Source organism: Ochotona curzoniae, unplaced genomic scaffold (genome assembly GCF_017591425.1).
Source record: "Ochotona curzoniae isolate NIBS_2020 unplaced genomic scaffold, NIBS_Ocur_1.0 contig_883, whole genome shotgun sequence".
NCBI lineage: Eukaryota > Metazoa > Chordata > Mammalia > Lagomorpha > Ochotonidae > Ochotona > Ochotona curzoniae.
The window spans coordinates 52780376-52804758 of NW_024466599.1; the positions used below are offsets into that span (position 1 = coordinate 52780376).

The 24383-nt window shown below is 44.7% G+C and overlaps 4 gene segments (V, D, J or C); all 4 read right to left on the reverse strand.

The window, feature by feature from the left end:
- Positions 1-1044: 1044 nt before the first annotated feature.
- On the reverse strand, positions 1045-1567 carry LOC121164963. The segment is given in 2 exon segments: positions 1045-1373; positions 1490-1567. Coding segments are annotated over 2 exon segments (384 nt in total).
- A 543-nt stretch (positions 1568-2110) lies between these two features.
- On the reverse strand, positions 2111-6780 carry LOC121164965. The segment is given in 3 exon segments: positions 2111-2170; positions 6296-6609; positions 6726-6780. Coding segments are annotated over 3 exon segments (429 nt in total).
- Positions 6781-10642: 3862 nt separating this feature from the next.
- On the reverse strand, positions 10643-11174 carry LOC121164966. The segment is given in 2 exon segments: positions 10643-10974; positions 11098-11174. Coding segments are annotated over 2 exon segments (387 nt in total).
- An 8177-nt stretch (positions 11175-19351) lies between these two features.
- LOC121164967 lies at positions 19352-23686 on the reverse strand. The segment is given in 3 exon segments: positions 19352-19612; positions 23152-23507; positions 23632-23686. Coding segments are annotated over 3 exon segments (672 nt in total).
- Between the last annotated feature and the right edge of the window lie 697 nt (positions 23687-24383).

Genomic DNA, 24383 nt, shown 5'->3' on the forward strand with positions numbered 1-24383 from the left:
ATGGACCGTTAATTTGGTAGTGATGGGGAATTTGGGAGGACTTGAGAACACTCAATAGCCCTGGTCTACCCTCCTGCAGGACCGTGGTTTCTCTCCTTTCTACTTCCTGAGTTTTTATTTTTATCTAGAGGAGGGATAAGCTTGTGAATATGAAGTAAACTAAGATGTCATTATCAAGATTGAAAGGAAATGAACAGAAGAGGGAGAGCTGGTGGGAGGGAGGTAAGGTGGGAAGGATGACTGAGCTCCACCCGAGCCTCTGTGGTCGCTGACAGATTCAGTGGCAACAGGTCGGGGACAGATTTCACCCTCACCATCAGCAGCCTGCTGCCTGAGGATGTCGGAGACTACTCCTGTGGGGACAATGAGCACAGTCCTCTCACAAGGATTCTGCCTCCTACACAGTCTTCTGTGCAAGAAAATATTTAAACAAATATCCACCTGAGTTAAAATTGCATTTACTAGTTCACTATGGGTCTGGAAGCAATGAATCCATGCGCCCTGAACCATCCATCAGCACCTGTAGGTAGACCCACTAATGAAGGACTGAGGAACCAGCTGTGAGGTTGCAGGCACCTGAGAGCATCAGCTCCAGGGATGAGGACCACAGAGTCAGGAGCCTGTTCCTTCTCTTAGGGGAGAATGCAGAACCCTATGTTTCTAAGATTACTGTCTCTTAGCCCCACATTCTCAGAACATGAAATATAATTTGGATTATAATAAACTCTATTTAATGTTTCTGCTTGAAAGGTCCATACCAATTTTCTTTTTACTGTATGAATGAAAGGCATAATGTAACATTGAGTACTCTGGCATAATCACTACTTCCCTTTAAATGAGTAAAATATGGACATTTCTGAGATGCAGATGCTAAGAAAAAGGAATGAGGGAAACTAGAAAGGAGTCCCAGGGGCCTTTCTAACTACTTTTCTGGGACCTTGGGAGACTTAGTGCATCAGAGAATGGCTGTTAGCAGATAGAAGGCTCAGGAGGAGCAGCTGGGGAAGCCCACACTAGCACTCTCCTTTTCTGGAAGGTTTTTGTTCAGGCTTGTATCACTGTGGTATCATTATGATCTTTATATACTCTAAAACAGTAGTAGGTTCCTGCGTCCTCAGCCTGCACCGGGTTGATGGTGAGAGTGAATGATTTTCCAGATTCACTGCCCTTGAACCTTGAGGAGATTCCAGATTCTAAATTGGATGCACCATAGATCAGGAGCTTTGGACGTTGCCCTGGTTGCTTCTGAAACCAGGCTAGATAATTGTTCTTGTAAACGCTCTGACTTGACTGGCAGTTGATGGTGGCTGTGCCTCCCACATTTGCAGACACCACAGATGGTGACTGGGTGATCTGAAAAGCGCATCTGGCACCTGAGAAAGGAAACACAAACATCTACTTTGTTCATTATCTTGTTACAGGACACAGGAATGATCTGGCAGCACTAAACATGCTTGCTGAATGAATTCTTATTATTGTCCTTCCTCACCTGGGAGCCAGAGCAGCAGGAGCCCCAGGAGCTGAGCAGGGGCCCTCATGTCCATGCTGTCTCCTGTGTGGCACTGACTCCTGCACAGGCTGTGAGCACCTGCTCATATGTCTACAGGGCAGTGGGCTGTGCCCAGGGGACATGTAAATCAGCTGCAGGAGAAGTGAGATTGCTGTGCAAAGCAGAAGAGCCCAGCTCACCTCACAACCGAGAACAGGGGTAGTTTCTCCAGACATTCAGGTCAGCCCCTGGTCTGTCATAATTTACCTGCAGGAAAGTTGATCCTCTCTGATACATGTTATGTGACAAAGCATTAATGTCACTTGGCAGACTCCAATGAATTAAATGACAGCATGGTATCATCCACTTGTGCTTACAACTTTGTTTCTTTTAACAGGAGTTCTAGTTGTTAGTAAAGAATGTGCATATGGGATTCTGGTGTATCCAAGGAGAGGTTTTTAGCCACAAGGCTATATTGCTGGACCAAAAGAAAAAAAATTTTAAAGATATATTTATACAGAGCAATCAAATCTTATGTATTGCTTATCCACACTTTCAGAAGTATAATGATGCCACTATACACACCTGCTTCCCAACAACTCTCTTTCTCTTATTTTCCTTTTAATTTTTATAATGATATGCATTGAAAGTACTTATAATCACAGCTTGTCCCTGAAAGTACTTATATTGGCAGCTTTTCGCACCAGTAAATAGAAAAATTCGGCAACTAGAAAGGAGAAAATCCACTGTTCTCAGCGGGCAATCCTGTCACTAACTCGACCTGAAGCATGGCTCCCCCTGGGGGTCACAGGGGAATTCATGTCTGCTTTGATTCTGGTAAAGCAGGTCTGCAAAAAATCCACAATCAGAAAGACTTGCACAAAGAACAGTATCATTATTTGCAACCAAATACCAGGATCACAGTCTCTCTTATTTAATCATCAAACAGCAAACAGAAGTCTTTATCTGAGACATGTTTCACTTACTGGTCAGAACAAATAATTAACAACTAAATTCTGTCTCTCTGCCCACTGTGCTCTGACAGTCGTCCTCTGAGCAACGCCATGGCTCGGGGCAAGTGGGGCAGAGGGTGTCCAGCTGCACTCAGTGCATCCTCCTGTAGCAGGTTGGATGGGGCAGAGGCAGAAGGGATGGATTGGTGCTGTCCCACTCTTGTGCTTCCTGAAAAAATGAAATGCGGTGCGGTTTTATCAATGGTCAGACATCTAAACTGTTCTTTGATGGAGAAAAGAGCTTTTAAAATTTCTCATGTTGGTTCACATGAAACCAGATGTTGATTATTTCCCAGATGTTGATGACAGATGTGCTGTACCAGGACATAGACCTCCCAGGTCCATCTCAGACCCCCAAGTGTGTGACAGGGACCCAAATATGTGGTCAACCATCTGCTGTTCTAGCCACGTGAGTGAGGACCTAGATCAGACATGGAGCATTTGAGACTCAACCAATTTCCTGGTTGATATGAGATACTGTTGTCCCTAGTAGATTAACCCACTGCACCTCAACATTGGCATGATCCATTTGTCTCCTATTTGGTAGCAAAGCTGGGACTACAACACTAAGATGTTAATGTTGTGCAAACAGAATTCGAGCAGGTAATATATGAAACGGTGCTCTGTTCTTCTCCCTGCACTCTGTCAGGTGGTGCATGATGCCTGTCAATCTGCCCCTTCAGTGGATGGAGTGAGGCTGTGTCTGCCAGAACTCTCCTCTGTAGACATTCTTGCTTTGTGTGATTTATAATATTTGTGAAAAGTTATTCATTATTACTTCATGAATATTTCATTTGTCACTAAAATATCAGTATTAATCACAGGTTTATATTTTCTTTAATGGACTATATTGCCATCATTAATTCATTTATACTGAAATGCTCCACATTGAACTAGTTGAGAATCCATTCCAAAGTGTTTCTATTTTCTTCATCCAAGATGCCATCAATATTTATTTTATTAGTCTCAGGCAAGTCCAGGTTTCTCCTAAAGTTGTTTCTGACCCCCAAAATGGGCATTTCTCCAAGAGCTGTTGTGTTCTTTAAATGAAGAATGATAGAATTGTATGGAGAAACAAGATTGGGATGCTAGTGTGCTATTTTCACCTGTGGGTGCTTTGGTCATTAAGTTGTAGGGGCAATGAGCTGCCGAGGTACCCAACCACATACACAGCCCCGCATTCATATCTCTACCCCAAAGCAGGAGTTTGAACTTAGAGCATTAAGTTGGTTCCAAAAATAATAATTTGTTGAAATAGTCTTCTTTTCTCTGTAATGTCTTTCTCTGGATGTGACAATACCACCTTTCCTTACTACTAATGAGTGTACTTATTTGATGAATCCCTTGTTTCAACCAATTTGTGGTTGTCATGATCTCATATACCTCCCTTGAAAGCAACTGCCTGTGTTACTTGCAATCACAGGCTGCCCTTCTCTGATATCACATTTTTGGTCAGCTGGGTCCACTCTATGAGTGTCCTACTCACTCTGCCTGGGCTCTGACCCCTGTCCAAGAGGCTCCTGCCATAGTGTGTTCACTCCTTCTTCCACCCCCAGGGACATGCCCAGTGAGCCAACAGCCTCAGCATTCCCACATGAATGCTTCATCCCAATGGAGCTCACATACTGTGTGCAGTGCTCTTCCAGCCATGTCTGGGACTACTTCTGTCTTAACCTTGTTGAGCCATTTACATCTTTAAAGCAGCTACTGCAAGCAGAGGAAGTGAAAGAGATGTGGTGATGGCACAATAGGCATGTTCAGAAAGCACAGTGGATTCAGGGATATGAGGGAGCACCCAGTATGGACAGAGCTGTTCTGAAGGCATGGCTAGGGCTAGGAAAGGACAAAGAGTGTCAGGAACAAACTGAAGCTCCAGGGAGCTTCTGACATGGAATGTGTGGTCATAAGCAGAGCTGAGGTAGGGGAGACCCACACTCCTCATATAGACAGGGAGAAAATTCCTGACTGTGCCTGGCCTTGAAGGAAGGCAGAGGCAGAGCATTTGAAGGGGAAGACAAATCACTTAGCTAATAAAATATGTCAGTGCTGACAGATGCAGCATCTCCTTAACAAACCCAGTTCTCCATCTTTGGAACCTGCAGAGCAGACATGACTTTGGGTTACTGATGAAAAAGGAAAGAAATAGCTGTGCTTGAATGCTTCACTCATGTGACAGCATCCCTTTGGATCCATAGAGCAAAGCATTAGCATTCCAGAAATAGCTTAAGGCATATATATATATGCCTAAATATATATATATATATATTTAGACCCTTTCATATCCTAGGATGTTAGGGTAAGAGATGGTGATTGTGGAAATGTGGGACTCTGTGCTCTTCCTGAATCTGGTGCACTTCTCTCACAGAAGGAGCAGGCTCTGATCCCTGTGGTCCTCAGCCTTCTAGCTGATGTCCTCAGTGTTGCCGGCAGCACTCACACATGGTTCCCCAGTCCTCAGCTTCATCCCTGGTTTGCCTGCAAGTGCAGAAGAATAGTGCAGCATTCTCTTCTTCTGACATATCTCTGAGCATGTGGATTTTGTGCCTCAAGTCTCATGATGAGTAAGAATGGAGACCTGGGATTTTCTGTTGGTGCAATATAGCCTTAAATATTGTCCTTCGACATAGCTATGTTCAGTCCATGTTTGATGTCAATTTCTACAGAAGTTGTCACCAGAGGAAAAACCAGGATGAACTGAAGCCCGTTTCTTCTGTCACTGTTGTCTTCCTGCTGGTCCAGATCCTAAATCCAGTCCATTCTGTCTTTCTGCCTGCTGTATACAGTTCTCTCAATATCTTATACATTCCAAGAATTTTGTTTCAGATTTGGGGGTAGGAGTTCAACTCACATTTCCTTCACCATTTCTTTATTGCTCCATTCACCTTTTAAAAGATTTATTTATTTTTATTGGAAATGCAGAACAGATTTTACAGAGAGACTGAGAGACAGTGAGAAGCATTTTCCATCTGCTGGCTCATTCTCCAAATGGCCACAATGGCTGGAACTCTGTGTCTGTGTGTGTGTGTGTGTGTGTGTGTGTGTGTGTGTGTGTGTGTGTCCGTGTATGTCTGTGCTGTCTCAGCTGCTCTTGGGGTCTCCAATTGCTGGTCTTGACTCTAATCTACAGTCAGGCTTGAAGGCCCAAGGCAGTTTTGGCCAGAAGAGGCCATGCTGTCTCATGTGAAGGCTGCACTGTTTCCAACGCTTTTGGTGATAGCAATGCAGATATGACTGTGTCTCTGCTGATTTAAAGCATAAAATTGAGGGCTCCATGTGACAGTATCTTTTTGGATTATTGCAGCATATACATAAGCATGAGAGATATTTGAGGCAGAAGTGGCTTAATACAGTTTCTTAGAATCTAAGCTGTACTTCTTTTGCACTTGGACTAGGGTATTGGAGACAGTGATTGAGCATGCGCCTGTACCATGGAAGGAACAGTCACCTGGCACTGTCACCTAGAAAATTTCTCTGCAAAAGACAAAGGAACCAGAAGGGAGAGTCCTGGTGAGTGTCTCTGACCTGCACTATTCTCCACTGGGCTTAGGTGGACCGTCACTGGAATTTTGTGCATGGAGAACAGGTGAGGAGTTAGCCCAGGGGAAAGAGCCATTTATGAACCCACTTAGAGGAGGGTGCTGCTGCTCTGTTCAGGGGCCACATTATGCCGTGAACGTGCCTCATTCCTCTGCTATTCCTTGGAGTCACGGTGGAGGCCCCAGGAGGAGCAGCTGAGGCAGACAACAGTAGTACTTCTGCTTTCATGGGAGGTTTTTGTTCAGGCTTGTATCACTGTGGTATCGTTATGATCTTTAAATACTCCAAAACAGTAGTAGGTTCCTGCATCCTCCTGCTGCACCCCGCTGATGGTGAGAGTGAATGATTTCCCAGACCCACTGCCCTTGAACCTCGATGGAACTCCAGACTCTAAATTGGATGCCAAGTAGATCAGGAGCTTTGGACGTTGCCCAGGTTTCTGCTGATACCAGGATAGAACATTGTTGTTGTGAACACTCTGACTTGACTGGCAATTGATGGTGGCTGTGCCTCCCACATTTGCAGACACCACGGATGGTGATTGGGTGATCTGAACAGCACAGCTGGCACCTGAGAAGAGAAACACAAACACAAACATCCACTCTCATCACCATGTTAACGAAGGAATAACTTCAGAAAGAACTGACCACATTGGTGAGTCAGTTCCTGCCGTTGTCCTTCCTCACCTGGGAGCCAGAGCAGCAGGAGGCCCAGGAGCTGAGCAGGAGCCCTCATGTTCATGCTGTGTCCTGACTGCCACTGACTCCTGCACAGGCTGTCAGCACCTGCTCATAAGTATGCAGGGCAGTGGGCTGTGCCCAGGGGACATGCAAATCAGCACCAGAGCAAATGATATTCTTGTACCAACCAGAAGAGTCCAGTTCATCTCATAACTGATCGTAAGCAAAGTGTCTCCAGATATTCAGGTCAGTTCCTGTTCTACAGTAACCTACCTGCAGAGAACATGATCTTTACTGATACATGTTATGTGACATAGCAGTAGGTACAGTTGACAAACTCCAACAAACCAAAGGACAGGATGGTATCATTCACTTGCATTTTACGAGTTTGTTTCTTTATACAGAATATATATTTGTTAGCAAAGAATCTACATATGTTCTTAAAGGATGGTGCATGCAAAGTGAGGTCTTTAGCCAGTAGTACCTGAGGAAGTAAATTCATTCATGTGACAGCATTCTTTTGGATCTGTAGGGCAAAACATTAGCATTCCAGATATTCTGATCAGAAATAGCTTAATACCATTTTTTTTTTTTTAGAATCTGAAGTGTGCCCTTTCATATCCTAGGAGGTTGGGGCAAGAGACGGTGCTTGTGGAAACGTGGGACTCTGTGCTTTTCCTGAATTTGGTGCACTTCTCTCACAGAAGGAGCAGGTTCTGATCCCTGTGGTCCTTAGCATTCTAGCTGATATCTTTAGTTGTCCACAGCATCTCTCTCTCTCTCTCTCTCTCTCTCTCTCTCTCTCTCTTCCTCTCTCTTTTAAGTTCTCAATGCTCAGGCTTCAATTTTCTGATAAGTGTTTTTCCCAGAAATAAAAATTAAACACAGTAAAGGTCAACCTACTAAAGTTGGGGTCCACAGTGTTTAAATATGGGGACAGGGTATTGGTTGCTGTCACTGACATGTCAGCTGGGTTCATGTACAGCAACAAGAGAAATTTTCAAAGCTCTTTCCTCAATGAGAGGACAACTTGGATGTCAGACCTTTAATGAGACTGCACCTCAGTTCACTTTTTCAGGTAGCACAGTGGTTGGACCGCACGGGTCCATTCCTCCTGCCTCTGCCCCTGTCCAACCTGCCACAGGAGGATGCCCTAAGTGCACCTGGACACCCTCTGCTCCACTGGACCAAGCATTGGTATTGCCCCATAGGAGGACCCTCAGGCAAAGCAGAGTGACCACTGAGGCAGAACATTGCTTGCCAGTTTATTATCTCTGCCGTCCACTTAAATAGATGCATGAGACAAAAGGTTCTCTGTAATTGTTCAAGACACTGCAAGAGACTGCTGCTTGGGTGCAATCGATGACACTGTTATTGGAGCAATTCTGTGACAATGTTGTATCTGATTGTGGATGGCATGCAGACCTGCTCTACCAGATTGAAAGTGGCCACAATCTTCCCTACAACCGCGAGGGGGCGCCATGGACCGTTAATTTGGTAGTGATGGGGAATTTGGGAGGACTTGAGAACACTCAATAGCCCTGGTCTACCCTCCTGCAGGACCGTGGTTTCTCTCCTTTCTACTTCCTGAGTTTTTATTTTTATCTAGAGGAGGGATAAGCTTGTGAATATGAAGTAAACTAAAATGTCATTATAAAGATTGAAAGGAAATGAACAGAAGAGGGAGAGCTGGTGGGAGGGAAGTAAGGTGGGAAGGATGACTGAGCTCCACCCGAGCCTCTGTGGTCGCTGACAGATTCAGTGGCAACAGGTCGGGGACAGATTTCACCCTCACCATCAGCAGCCTGCTGCCTGAGGATGTCGGAGATTACTCCTGTGGGCAGCATGGGAGCAGTCCTCTCACAGGGATTCAGGCTCCTACACAAACCTTCTCCCTAGGGCCACGGGGGAGTGAGCTCCTGCTCTCCCAGCTGCTTCCTTCCTGCCCTGCTCTGTCCCTCCCTTGTCTGTAGAACAGATCCTGTCTCCTGCTTCACTACAGAGTTCGTACTACTAAGTCTAGTGTGAGTGAAACAGGATGACTGGGTCATTGCACAAGGAAGCCAATCCAAAAAGACCATGTAAGGATCTGTCATGGGCCTTTCTGTGCTACATTCAGAGCTTTCTTGGCCTCTCAGGGTCTCAGTTGTCCGTAAGAAGGGCTTTGAGCATTGACCAGGTTACAGCCTCAGCTGCCTCTTAGGAGATAAAATCAGGGATGGAGCAGCTGCCTCTCCCCTGTGCCTGCTTACATTAAACCTTCCCATTTCCCTCCTTGGCTGACTCACCTGCTTCCCCCCCCCCCCCCTCTCTCTCTCCCCCCCCCACCCTTGTGGGTACCTTACTGGGTTTAACCCTTAGCAATGTGTTTTTAAGTGCTTTTCCTTCTCTTATTGCTCTGCCCTCCCAATCAGCCTCTTTCTCTCTCTGGAGATTATCATCAATTATTTGGCTGACAGTAATATAATATACTATAATATAATCCTCCTTAAAATAGGAAAGTAGGGCCCGGCGCGGTGGCGCAAGTGGTTAAGTCCTCGCCTTGCACGCCCGGGATCCCATATGGGCGCCGGTTCTAATCCCGGCAGCCCCGCTTCCCTTCCAGCTCCCTGCCTGTGGCCCCGGAAAGCAGTCGAGGACGGCCCAAGGCTTTGGGACCCTGCACCCGTGTGGGAGACCCGGAAGAGGCTCCTGGCTTCGGATCGGCATAGTATCGGCCCGTTGCGCTCACTTGGGGAGTGAATCATCGGACGGAAGATCTTCCTCTCTGTCTCTCCTCTCTGTATATCCGCCTTTCCAATAAAAAATAATAAAAATAAATCTTTAAAAAAAAATAGGAAAGTAATCTATTTCAAGGAGCAGGTGTGATAGTGGAGATGGCTGTTGGAGGGAGAGGAATGTGAGGCACAATGCAGGATACATTGAACGTCCTGAGGCTGCAAGAACATGGCCTTGGATCCTCCCCCTCTGGAGCTGCCAGGAGCAGCACAGCCCTGCTGCCTTCTTTTTCATCACAGCGAGGCTCTGACCTGAACTGGGATGACAGCAAACTGTATTATTTGACATCATAAATAGGATAGTAACTTAAAAATAATATTTTCAGCTAGTACAAATACAGATAATTTTGCCCCTTCCTTCCCCTAAAATTGACTGACCTCTGAGAACATCAAATCTCACTTTGTTCTCATTTGGTGTCAGTTTGGCAGAATAGGACCATAGTTGATTGTAAGGTAGGAGCACAGATTCCTGTCAGAGCGAAAATCTCTTCAGTGAATGGTATTAGTGATGCAGGGTCCCAAAGCTTTGGGCCGTCCTCAACTGCTTTCCCAGGCCACAGGCAGAGAGCTGGATGGGAAGCAGGGCCGCCAGGATTAGAACTGGCGCCCATATGGGATCCCGGGCGTGCAAGGCAAGGACCTTAACCACTGAGCCATCGCACCGGGCCCCAGAAGACAAATTCTCAACCACCCTGTAGGTAGACCCAGTAAAGAAGGACTGAGGAACCAACTGTGAGGCTGCAGGCAGCTGAGAGCATCAGCTCCAGGGATGAGGACCACAGAGTCAGGAGCCTGTTCCTTCTGAGCTAGAGAGCCATTGGATTCAGGGAGAATACAGAACCCCATGTTTCTACAATCACTGCTTCTGATACCCACATTCCTAGAAATTGAGAGTATAGTTTAGATTATAATAAACTCTGTTTAATGTTTCTGCTTGAACGATCCATACCAATTCCCTTTTACTATATGAATGAAAGGCATAAATTAACATTGAGTACTCTGGCATAATCACTACGTTCCTTTAAATGAGTAAAATATGGACATTTCTGAGATGCATCAGAGAATGGCTGTTAGCAGATAGAAGGCTCAGGAGGAGCAGCTGGGGAAGCCCACACTAGCACTTCTGCTTTCCTGGGAGGTTTTTGTTTAGGCTTGTGTCACTGTGTGTGTATAACTACCAGCAGTAAAATAAGCTCCTTGACAGTAGTAGGTTCCTGCATCGTCAGCCTGCACCGAGTTGATGGTGAGAGTGAATGATGTCCCAGATCCACTGCCCTTGAACCTGTCAGGGACCCCAGACTCTAAAGTGGATGCACTGTAGATCAGGAGCTTTGGACGTTGCCCTGGTTTCTGCTGATACCAGGATAATTCATTGTTGCCGTAAACACTCTGACTTGACTGGCAATTGATGGTGACTGTGCCTCCCACAGGTGCAGACACCACGGATGGACTCTGGGTTACCGTGGCACATCTGGCACCTGAGAAGAGAAACACAAACACAAACATCCACTCTCATCATCATGTTCATACAGAGGAGACATAAATATTCAGTCAGCACTGACCACAAGGCTGAGACAACTTCTGCTGTTGTCCTTCCTCACCTTGGAGCCAGAGCAGTAGGAGCCCCAGGAGCTGAGCAGGAGCCCTCATGTCCATGCTGTGTCCTGTCTGGCACTGACTCCTGCAAGGCTTTGAGCAGCCTGTTCATATGTCTGCAAGGCAGAGGGCTGGACCCTGGGGACATGCAAATCAAACAGGTGTAGTTATATCCTAGTACAAAGTAGAAGAGTCCAGGTCATCTCATAACTGAGCACAGAGGAAGTGTCTCCAGGCACCCAGGTCAACCCCTGGGCTGCACTGATTTACCTGCAGAGAACATGATCCTCTTTGAAAAATAGTGTGTGTTATAAGGCATTTGAGCAATCCTTTTTTTTTTGAAAGAATTACTTTATTGTAAAGTCAGATATATATATGGAGAAGAAGAGACAGAGAAGATCTTCAATCTGGTGATTCACTCCCCAAGTGGCTGCAATGGCTGGTGCTGCTCTGAACTGAAGGCAGGAGACAGGAGCTCTTCTACTCTCCCACATGGGTGCAGCCCAAGGCATTGGGCCATCCTTCACTGTTTTCCCAGGCCACAAGCAGGGAGCTGGTGGGAAGCGGGGTTGTCGAGAGTAGAACCAAAGCACATATGAGATCCTGGCTTGCTCAAGGTGAGGACTTTAGCCACTAGGCCACCATGCAGAGCCCAAGCAATTCTTGACAAACTCTAAATGATATCAAGGATAATATGGTGTCATCTTCTTGTATTTCATGCATAGGTTTCAATTTAGTGGAAAAACGTATTATCAGAGAATGTGCGCTACCATTCTATAGAGTAATTTTATACAGTTTTGATCCTACCCTCCAAATCTCCTCATACTTTATTTATTACTTACACAATTCAGTGTGTCTCAAATTATTTCATTTACCTTATTTAGAAGAGAGGAAGAGAGGGATAAAAATATATTTAGAAGCCAGAATTTAATGACAGACACTATTAGAGTCTGAATAACGGGAAGATATTTACTGCAGATAGATGCACCATAATATAGGAGAGGGCTCTTATGCCCAGAGACTAAATGAGCTGCCCCTTTGTTGACATAAGGGTCTTTTCAATAAAGTTCTCTGTCATTTGCTGTCATTTCCTGAACTTCATCACCATGAAGCTCTGACTACTGATGTGAAATGCCATAACTGCCACTATCATCAGTGTTTGCATTCATCGGTGAATAGCTGCTTTAGGAACCACATCTACATGAGTTCACAGCAAAAACCAAACTAAACCAAACCAAAAAACTCTCAGAATCACAAAAGAAAGCCCATGTTAGTCTCCTTGTTAGTTTCTCTGAGCTACAGTATCTCCCATTGGGACTCAAGTGGATCCACTCTGAAACCTGGTGGTGGACAACAGCTGAGGAGGTAGACCATGCTAAACAACCATTTGTTAACCCACCTAATGTAGATGAGGGCACCTGCTGCTTGGTGCAGGGCAAGGTCATGGACTGAAAGTGTCTCATTCTTCTTCCACTTTTTATCTGCGTCAGGGCAGGGGGGGTGCACTTGCGTTCTCCACTTTGCCAAGCTGAATCCAATAACCTGAACAGTATCTTGGATTCTAATAGACTTGGATCCTGATTTGCACACCATATCTCACATCTCTACCTTTGCTGCAGTCCCCCAGTCTGCATTATTAGAATGGGATAAGGGAGTCAGCAACTTAATATCCAGGAGCCTGGGGACCAGGGAGGATTTGGGTGCTATCAAGGCATGAGCACAAGTGACTAGACCATGGGGTACAGCCACATCACAAGATCTTGCTTATCACCTGGGACCTAATTTGTAAGGGAACCTGCCGACACAGAGCCTACCAGGATTGAAGAGATTAAAACTGCACTTCCAGATGTATTGCACACATCATTTATGGGGGAGGATAACCGGATCTCCCCGGCCTTCCTCTTCTCTATTCCTCTGCTGACTCCCTCCACTCCTGCCTGAGCTGCACTGAGTTCTCCGAGCTAGGGAGGCAGCTCCACCTGCACACGTGCAGAGCACAGGGCCTGGATGAGCAGCCCTTAGGGAACACTCTGTGCATGACAGCAAGAGGAAGTGTTGTGAATCCAGTTCCCTCACCTCTCAGAGGAGACAACCCTGAGGAGTCAACTTCCATATTAGGAGTTGGAAATAGAATCACAGAGAATATGAGAGGATAAACTGGAGCCTGAGCAATGAGAAGAGACAGATGAGCTAAGGGCCAGGGATGAGAGATATGCCCCTGGTAATATCTGCAAATAATTAATTAATTAATTGAAATAAAAATCTGGAATTTTAAAAAGTTTTTTTTTATTGCAAAGTCAGATATACAGAGAGGAAGAGACAGACAGGAAGATCTTCATTCCGATGATTCACTCCCAAGTGATTGGTGCTGTGCGGATCCAAAGATGAAGCCAGGAATTTCCTCCACGTCTCCCTTGTGGGTGCAGGGTCCCAAGGCTTTGGGCTGTCCTTTACTGTTTTCCCAGGCCACACGCAAGGAGCTGGATGGGAAGTGGAGCTGCCAGGGTTAGAACCGGCACCCATATAGGATACCGGCGTGTTGAAGGCGAGGACTTCAGTCACTTGGCCACAGTGCCAGGCCCAACATCTGGAATTTTGAGAGAATTTTATGGCATGAAAAACTTAAGCAGGGCTGGATTTAAGATTCTCATCGACATGGAATGAAAGTGTGGCAGCGGAAACCAGAGATTTCACATCACCCTGCTTCTGTCTGGTGTTTTCTTGTACACTGCGGCCTCCAATATAGAAAGAGCATGGCCACACGGAACAAAGATATTTAAATTTATATTTAGTTAGGGTCAAACCCCAGGTCTCTGCACTTACTCACCATGCACACTGGGGCAAACAACCCATGTAATCTGAGATGTGAACGACAAAAGAGAATTCTGTACCACCATGTGCACCTGTAGGTAAAATTGCAGGGATTAAGATGAGGACGGGGAACACCCATGAGTGCTTCAGGCAGCTGAGAGTATCAGCTCTAGGGCTGAGTACCCAGGGTTCAGCAACATGCTCCTTCTGTGGCAAAAGAAGGGAGAGAAGAGTGCCCACATGCTCAATCACTGTCTCTAACCCCCCTGCTCCTAGTGCGTTAAAACTACAACTTAGATTCTAATAAACTATATTAAGCTATTTCTAATTGGAATGCCTGCAATTCTTCCTTTTTTGCTGAATGAATCCAAAGGATGGTCTCACATGAGGTACTCATTTCTTCTTCTTTTTTTGATCAGTAGAGACACAGTCCTGTCTATGCGTCTATTGCCAATGAGTTGAAAATAGTGGCTGCTTCACAAACACCCCAAACACAAATGGCATCCATTATTGAGTGTGCTGATCCCATGTGTAAGTTTGTTGTTCTTATATGTCAGAAGAATACTCTGGCAATTATCCTGGATTATTGGAGAAAAATTTATCACATGACAAATTATAATATAATATTATACTATACTATAAACTTCTCCATAATGTGGTGAGGCAAGCCAAGGCCTTATATGTAATAGGAGACAAACAACAATGATTGTAAACTGAGGAAGTAAATTCCTCTTGGATTTAGAATACTTCGAGGGAAATATGTTAGTGATGTATATATACATATATATAGACAGAGAAAGAGGGAGAGAGATCTGTCTTTCCAACTCTATAATGCTTTGTCTTGAATGCGAATAAATAAATAATTTTAAAAATGGAGAGTGGTAGTAGGAGGGGGACAATTTTAAAAAGAAATAAATATGAAAATCAGTAAAAGGTATCCTGCAAAAGCTCAGCTCCACTTTTTAAGTATCTCGGATCAGGACACTGATTCCTGTCATTGACATACATGTCAGCTGGTTTCTTGCGCAGCAACAAGATACATTTTAAAAGGTCTTTTTCCTGAATTGAGGACAGCTTGGATGTCACATCACTAATGAACCTATATCTCAGTTCATTTTTTCTGGAAGCGCAGATGTTGGACCACACCGATCCATCCCTCCAGCCTCTGCCCGTGTCTACATCCATCCTGCCACAGGAGGATGCACTAGGTGGATGAGGACACACACTGCCCACTGGCCCCTGCAATGGTATTGCTGCAGAGGAGGTCCCTCACACAGAGCAGAGTGGGAGCAGAGGCAGCACATGCGTTGTCTTTATTATCTGTGCTGGCAGCAAAAATGAAAGATAAAAGGGTTCTATTTGATTTTCAAGATATCCCACATCTGAGAGAGGCTGCAATGCTGTTATTTGCTTGCAGCCAATAAAATTGTTATTGGCGCAATTGTGTGAGACTGTTTTGTTTGATACAGAATACAGACCTGCTCTATCAGCCTGAAAGCTGACATGATTTCCCCTACGACCTCCAGGGGGAGCTATGACCCCATCGATTAGGTAGTGAATCATGATTAGAGAAGATTCGAAACTCCAACAGCCCTGGTCTATTCACCTGATGAACAGCAGATTTTCTACTCTCTGCTTGTTGAATTTTTTTTTTTATTTAGAGGATGGATGACCTGGGAATATAAAGTAAATGCAAAGAATGTCAGTATAAATATTAAAAAGGAAAATAACAAAGGGAGGAGAAATGGTGAATGGGAAGGTAGAGTGGGAAGGATTGCAATAACCTTAAAGTCTCGTGAAATAAGTCCCCTTTGCATACATTAACTTATTGTGCTTCCAAATCAGAGTTACAGAGAGTTAGGGTGAGCTTTCAGCTATAGCTTTCAGCTATAGATTGACTTCCCAAATGATCACAACAGTAGGATTGGGCTGATCTTAAGTTGGAGGCAAGGAGCTTCTTCCAGGACTCTCTTGTGTGTGCAGTAGGCCAAGATCTTGTCAGTTATTTACTGCTTTCAAGGCCATAAGCAGGGAGCTGGAGCAGAAATTGAGCAGCTGGGCTTGAAACGTGGGAGAAGACTGAAACATGGAGGAAGAGCTTGCTATGCTAGAGCAAGGGTCCCATAAAAAGTCTTACACGTTCAAATAAAGTGATTCACAAAAGAAATTGTGATCAGAGTGACTGACCAATGTGCCTTGACATATTTTTTGAAAAGAGTTTTTTTGCTGAGGAAAGAAGTGAAGTGCATTTACAAGTACAAGAGCAACTTGAAATATACATAATAGACCAAAGACTCTGGGAGATATCGACATGCAGGCACTGCCTTTTCTACTAAGATTCACACACTCTGTGTACTGAAAGCATGTTAACACAGGTCTGTAAAAATCAGTTGGAAATCCACATTATGAAGAGTTAAGCTTGATCTCCAACTCCTTTTTGTAGTAAAGCAAGCTTATCTACCAAATCTACTTTAGTATATATTTTGTGGCACCTTATTTTGGCTTACAAATTGAGCTGAAATTGTGCTGTTGATGCACAATTTGCTGGGCTTAACTGTGAATTACATCCTTGGGTTGGGACCTGGTCCTTCAGAAAACAGGGAATCACATCTCCTGGGGTTGATGACAGCTCTGTATCCTCCTTCCATTGTTGGTCTCTGTGACTCCTCACAGGTTCCCTGAAACTCTCTTTCTTCTGGTTCTTTGCAGAGGCTCCACAGGCCCAAGGCTGCCTGCTCAGAGCTCTAGGAATGGGCTTTTCCAGGGGCTGGGCCTGAGTGAATTCCATAGGAGATTCAACAGACAGGTGGGGCTACAGCCCAACTCCTCTTCATCTTGGGGCTCTGGGACTTGGGTGAGAGGTTTCAAGGACTAAGCAGTTTTCCAATAATGTAAACTGCATGATGAAACCTTCAACAATTGATGTGAGCAGTGTGATTTGTTCTGAAGAATAAGAAAATTTGTGTATCCCAGTTATGCATCCAAAGATATTAGTGACACATTGTGTTGTAACTGCCTATTCCTCGCGGCAGATGCTTGTGGAGACATCATGAAGACCCAGTCTCCAACCTGCCTAGCTCTACCTGCAGGAGAGAAGGACAGCATCAACTGCAAGTGAGCCAGGTTCTCCTATTCTTTACCTGCAGAAGAACTATGTCATCTGGTACCAGCAGAGACCAGGACAGGCTCTTAAGCTACTCACATCCTGGCCATCCATCCTAGTATGTGGAGCCCCTGACAGATTCAGTGGCAGCAGCTCTGGGACAGATTTCACTCTCACCCTCAGAAGCCTCCGGCCTGAGGACGTGGGATTACTCCTGTGGACAGCATGAGAGCAATCCTCTCACAGGGATTTAGCCTCCTACACAAACCTCCTCCCCAGGGTCACGGGGGAGTGAGCTCCTGCCGTCCCAGCTGCTTCCTTCCTGCCCTGCTCTGTCTCTCCCTTGTCTGTAAAGCACACCTTGTCTCCTGCTTCACTGTGGAGTCTGTAGTACTAACCACAGATGACAGTGGAGCAGCCTGTCCTGGGTCCTTTACACAAGGAATTCAAGTAATCAAGACTCACTTCCTCTGGGTGCATTAGTAGATGTCATCCTCAACACTGGTTTACAAGCTTTTCACCTTCTCTTACTCCTCTGCCCTCCAAGCAGCCTCTTCCTCTCCCTGTCTCCTGAATTCACATTGCACTTTTGCCTGTTGCTGTTTCTTTCCAAAGTACAAAGTTCTGGATCCTGGATCCTGGGAATGTTATTTGAATGTGAGAAGGTATTTAGCTGATTAATTACCTAATAACTTCAATCTGGAGATTATCATGAAGTATTCGGTTGAATAATATAACATGGCATAATATAACTCTCTTGATAATAGTAAGGTGAGTTTAGTTCAGAGCAGGTGACAGTGGAGAAGGTTGCTGAATTGAGTGTAGCAAGGCACCACAGAATAGAACACATGGGGCATCCTGAAGCTGCAAGAATAGGGACTAGGATTCTCTGCTCTGGAGCTGCCAGAAGGAGCACTGCCCTGCTGTTTCCTTGTTTTCATCTCAGTGAGGCCTCTGACTTCCCTGACTGGGATGATGCGCAGTGTAAAATTTTACATCAAGAACATTACAGTAATTTAAAAATAATGTTTTTCAGCTAATATGAATATAGATTATTGCTGTTACCTCCGGCATTAATTTTCTGGGTGTGAGATCCTCCAATGTCACTGTGTTCTCATTTAGTGTCAGTTTGGCAGAATTAGACAATAGTTGATTGTAAGGTGGGAGCACAAATTCCTCTTAGAGGGAAAATCTCTTCAGTAAATCATCTTAGTGACCTCTTGTCAACGCAGGTGTGTGAAAGCCTGGGGATCAGTTATCAAAGAGTGTGAGTGAAAGAAAAGGTGCTGATTTGTTTGTGTCTCTGCTTCCATATTAAGAGGAGAAAATAAGATGACAGAGCTGAGTCTGAGGGATGAGAAGAATTAGAGCAGATGAGCAAATGGTCAGAGATGGGGGATAGTCTTTTTCCTGCAAATCAGAAATGTAACTACATGTGGTTTGTGAAGTTTTTGAGACAGTTGTATGTGGCTGGAACAAAAGCAGAGATGGCCAGATTAAAGCCATGGTGCAATATGGAATTAAGCAGGTCACTGTAATCCCTGGATTTCACACCACTCTGTTGTTTTTTGTTTGTTTGTTTTTGTTCACTGTCTCTAGTTATAGCCTCTAATATGGACTGAACTTGGCCATGAGGCAGAAAATACTTAAACATGTGTAAAGCTGGATAAAAATTCCAGATCTCCAAAAGAACACACTATATGTTTTGGGGCAAATAACCCATTTGGCCTGAGATGTAAGAAGACAAATTCTGGACCATCCATCTGCACATGCAGGCTAATCCATGGACAACACTGAGGACAAAAGGCCTACCTCTGAGGCTGCAGGCAGCTAAGAACATCAGCTCCAGGGCAGAGCACCACAGGTTTATCTGACTGTGCGCTCTGTGGCTGAAAGGGCATTGGATTTCTACAATGACTGTCTATTATCCCCACACCTAGAACCTTAAATACATCTTGGATTCTAATAAACTGCTTAAGGCTTCTGCTTGAAAGATCCATAATGCTTAACTTTTTACTGTATGAATTCAAAAGAATGCTGTAACATTGAGAACTCAGTCATAATCACTGTTTTCCTTTAAATCAGTAGAGATATGTAACACCAGCACATCAGGTGTCAAGTACAAAGAAAGGCAATAAAGGATCCCAAGAGGTCTTTCTCACTACCTTCCAGGGACCATGGACGACTGACTGCAGCTGAGAATGATTCTAAGCAGATACAGATTCCAGGACAAGCAGCTGGGGCAGCCAAAACTCAACTTCTGCTTGCCTGGGTATTTTGTTTTGTTTTGTTTTCAGGTTTCTATCACTGTGCTAGTACTACTAGAGTAACTGTAAGCAGCATAATCAGTAGTAAGTTCTGACATCCTCAGACTGCACCCCACTGATGGTGAGAGTGAATGATGTCCCAGATCCACTGCCCTTGAACCTGTCAGGGACCCCAGACTCTAAAGTGGATGCACTGTAGATCAGGCGCTTTGGAGGCTGCCCTGGTTTCTGCTGAAACCAGGCTAGAGCATTGTTGTTCTCAACACTCTGACTCTTCTGGCGATTGATGCTGACTGTGTTTCCCACAGTTGCATACGCCAGAGACGGAGACTGTGTCATCTGAACAGCACATCTGGAAGCTGAGAAGGCAAACAAAAACACCAACATCCTCTCTGATCATCATGTTCATGCAGAAGAGACAGGAAGATTCAGTCAGCAGCATTAACCACACAAGCTGAATTCAGTTCCTGCTGTTGTCTTTCCTCACCCAGCAGCCAGAGCAGGAGGCACCCCAGGAGCTGAGCAGGGGCGCTCATGTCCATGCTGTGTCCTGACTGCCACTGACTCCTGCACAGGCTGTGAGCAGCCTGCTCATAAGTGTGCAGGCCAGTGGGCCATGCCCCATGGCCATGTAAATCAGCAGCAAGGGAAGATATATTGCTGTCTTAACTTACTTTATTTACTCTATTTTGATGAAAGAAATGAGGATTCATATGTATTTAGGAGCCACAATGAAGTGACACTCAGACATTGTTAGAATCCGAATAATAAGAAGAAAATTTACTGTAGATAAATCTACCATCATATATTAGAGTTTTTATGCCCAGAGACTAAATGAGCTGCCCCTTTCTCATTATGAGGGCCTCTGCAATACAATTTTCTGTTATTTGCTCTCATTTCCTATACTTCATCACCATGAATCTCTGACTACTCATGTGAAATACCAAGAATGCAACTAGGATCAGTGTTTGCATTCATTGGCAGGTACCTAGATTAGAATCTACAAGAGATCAGATGAGTTCAAACCTATAACAATTCTTTGCAACAGACAAGAAAAAAAACCATGTAGAGTCTCAAGGTTAGTTTCTATGACATGGATTATCTACTACTGTGCACTCACGTGGACCATCTCTGGAAACAGCACATGGAGAACAGCTGAGCAGTAGCCCAGTGGGAAGGTCTATTTACTAACCCACCTGACTTAATGAGGATGCCTGCTGCTTTGTGCAGGGCTAAGTCATGCGCCAGATGTTCCTATTTCCTCTGCTATTCTTTATGGGTCAAATTGGGCATGTGAGAACTTGTCTGCCCCCTAACCTGGAGTGTCCATGGTGTCATGCTAGTGACAATAACATAGAACATTATGTTGGATTGCGATAGACTTGGACCCAGACTTGCACCTTTGTATCTCACACTCAGTCTATGCTCCAATCACCCAGACTGCATCACTAGAATGGGAAAATGAAGCTGCCACATCAGTACCAAGGAACATGGAGACCAGGGTATTAATGAGGCATGAGCACAGGTGACCAGACCATGAAGGTAGAGCCAGATTAAAAATTCCTGACCCACTTGGGATCTGATTTGTAAGGGAACCTGCTAGCCAAGAGCCTACCCAGATACAAGAGGAGAGGAATGCCTTTCCAGATGGAATATACGCATCATTTATGGGAGAGGGTATTAGGACAACCGCATTCTTCCCTCCCCATGATGAAGTTCTGACTACTGATGTGAAATGTGATGAATGCAGCAATTAGTATTTGTACTAAACTGCAGGAGCTTGGATTAACATCAAGAAGACCTTTTGGATGAAACCACACCTAGATCAATTTTATGCAAAAGATGAAGAAAACCAGCATGGTGCTCCCACCATAATGTCCATGGGTATCAGGCGTAACTCCTATGTAACATTGTCATGGAGAGCGGACGAGGAAAAAGCCAAGGAGAAAAGCATGTTTATTCATCTCTCTATCATATGTGAGGGCATCTTCTAGTTGGTGCATCAGTCCTGGTCCCGTACTGTAATTGCCTCATTACTCTTACATACTTTAGCAGGTTGGTGGGTTGTGAGAACAATTTGCTTTCTCCTTATCCAGGAGTCTCTTATTTGTCCTACTGGGGCCAATGCACACAGAACAGTATCCAGGATTCCAATTAGTCTTGGACCTAGATTTGCACCCCAGTATAGCACCTCTTTGCCCTCAGCTTCCCAGTGAAACAGAAGATGACTCTCAAATCATGACCTCAGTGCCATGGAGCCCTGAGACAATTGAGGTTTGGGTATTACGGAGGCATGAACACAGGTGACCAGAACACGTGTTCTGACACATCATAAACCTCCTGCTGCCCACCCTGCGGTTTTTATCTCATTTGGTGTCAGTTTGGCAGAATTAGACAATAGTTGATTGTAAGGTGGGAGCACAAATTTCTCTTAGCGGGAAAATCTCTTCAGTGAATTATCTTAGTGACCTCTTGTCAACTCAGGTGTGTGAAAGCCTGGGGCTCAGATTTCAGTGATAGTGTGTTCAGCAAGAGGTTCTTATTTGATTGCTTATATGTTTCCATAGTAAGAGGAGAAAATAAGATTACAGAGAATGTGAGACAACAAAGCTGAGTGCAAGGGATGAGAAGGGACAGAACTGATGAAGAAAGGATCAGGGATGTGAGATACTCTTTTCCCCGCAAATATGAAATGAAATCACCTGGGATCTATGATGGTTTTGAGACAGTTGTATGTGGTCAGAATAAAAGCAGAAAAGGTAGGATTAAAGACCTTTAGCAGGGCCTGACATGGTAGCCTAGTGGCTAAAGTTCTTGTCTTGCAGGCATCAAGATTCCATGTGGGCACTGGTTCTAATCCCAGCACCCCAGCTTCCCATCCAGTTCCCTGCTCGTGGCATGGAAAAGCAATCGAGGACAGCCCAAAACTTTGGGACTCTGCACCCGTGTGGGAGATCTGGAGGAAATTCCTGGCTCCTGACTTTGGATCAGTGCAGCTCTGGCCATTGTAGCCACTTGATGAGTTTTTCATCAGATGGAAGATCTTCATCTCTGTCTCTTTCTTCTCCTTATATTTCACTTTCCAATAAAAACAAAATAAATTATTTTTAAAATTTGATCTGGAGCAACACGAAACCATGCAGGTAGTGTGAATGCTGGATTTCTCATCACCTTGATTTTCTTGTGTCCTGTCTCTAGCTACAGACTCAAACATGGAGTGAACATGGGCATATGGAGGAATATATTGACACTAGCCTGGGTGAAAATGCCAGATCTCCACAAGAGCTCAACGAGTGTTTTGGGGCAAAAACAAACAAGCAAACAAACCCACAAAATCCTATGCCCTGATATTTGAATGTAGGAAGACAAATTCTGCAACATCAACTCCGACCTACCGGAAGACCAAGGAAGGAAGGAATGGAGAATGACCTGTGAAGTGGCAGGCAGCCACTTGGACTTCAGAGCTGAGACCACAAACTCAGCAGCCTGTTCTTCTGGGCCAGGATTCAGGGAGAGAAAAAAATCACAGGTTTCTACAATCACTCTCTCTGAACTCCATGTCCTAGAGATTGAAGTATAACTTAGATTATAATATACTCTGTTTCATATTTCTGCTTGAAGCATACATAATCTTATTACTTTATGAATCCAAAGCATGCTACAACTTGGACAATTCAGACACAATCACTTCTTTCCTTTAACTGGTAGAACCAGAGACATGTTGCAAGTGTCAAGTAGGAAGAATGAGAGGGAGGGTACAAGCGATCCCAGGCGCATTTCTAACTACCCTCCACTGACCATCAAAGAGGGACTGCATGTAATAACGTCTGTCAGCAGATAGAGGCCCCAGGAGGAGCAGCTGAGGGAGCCACACTCACACTTCTGCTTTCCTGGGAGGTTTTTATTAGGGCTTGTATTGCTGTGGTATCATTATCATCATCATACTCTCCAAAACAGTAGTAGGTTCCTGCGTCCTCAGCCTGCACCGGGCTGATGGTGAGAGTGAATGATTTCCCAGATCCACTGCCCTTGAACCTGTCAGGGACCCCAGACTCTAAATTGGATGCAGCATAGATCAGGGGCTTAGGTCGCTGTCCTGATTTCTGCTGGTACCAGTTTAGATTATTGTTGTTGTAAACACTCTGACTTGACTGGCAATTGAAGGTGACTGTGCCTCCCACAGGTGCAGACACCACGGATGGTGACTGGGTGATCTGAACAGCACAGCTGGCACCTGAGAAGGGAAACAAAAACACAAAAACAGATGCACCCACACTGATCATCATATTGTAGAGAGAAAAACTTCAGAAAGAACTGACCACATTGGTGAGTCAGTTTCTGCTGTTGTCCTTCCTCACCTGGGAGCCAGAGCAGCAGGAGGCCCAGGAGCTGAGCAGGCACCCTCATGTCCATGCTGTGTCTTGATTGGCACTGACTCCTGCACAGACTGTGAGCACCTGCTCATAAGTATGCAGGGCAGTGGGCTGTGCCCAGGGGACATGAAAATCAGCAGGAGAAGTGAGATTGCTGTGCAAAACAGAAGAGCCCAGCTCATCTCATTACTGAGCACAGGGAAAGTCTCCAGACATTCAGGTCAACCCTGCTCTACAGTAATTTACCTGCAGAGAACAAGATCCTTTCTGAAACATGTTACATGACAATGACAAAGTATTAGGCTCACTTGACAAACTGCAGTAAACCAAAGGACAGGATGGTATCATCCATTTGTGGTTTACAATTTTGGTTCTTTATATAGGAGATGATTTCTTGGTAAAGAATGTGCATATGTTTTTAAAGAATGGTGCATGCAAAGTGAAGTCTTTAGCCACTAGGCTATAGTGATGTACACGAAGATAATTTTTGATTCAAAATACATTTATACAAAGCCATCACATGTTATGTATTGCTTATACACACTTTTAGAAGTATGATTGTTCTTTCCAATATACAGTCCTGCTTCCCAACAACTCTCTCATATTTTCCATTTAATTGTTATAATGATATATATTGTAGTGTTTATATTCACAACTTGTTCCTCCTCCAAATAAAAATGTTCAATAAGTAGGAAGGATAAAATTTACTGTTCTTCAGTGGAAAATCCCCTGTCACT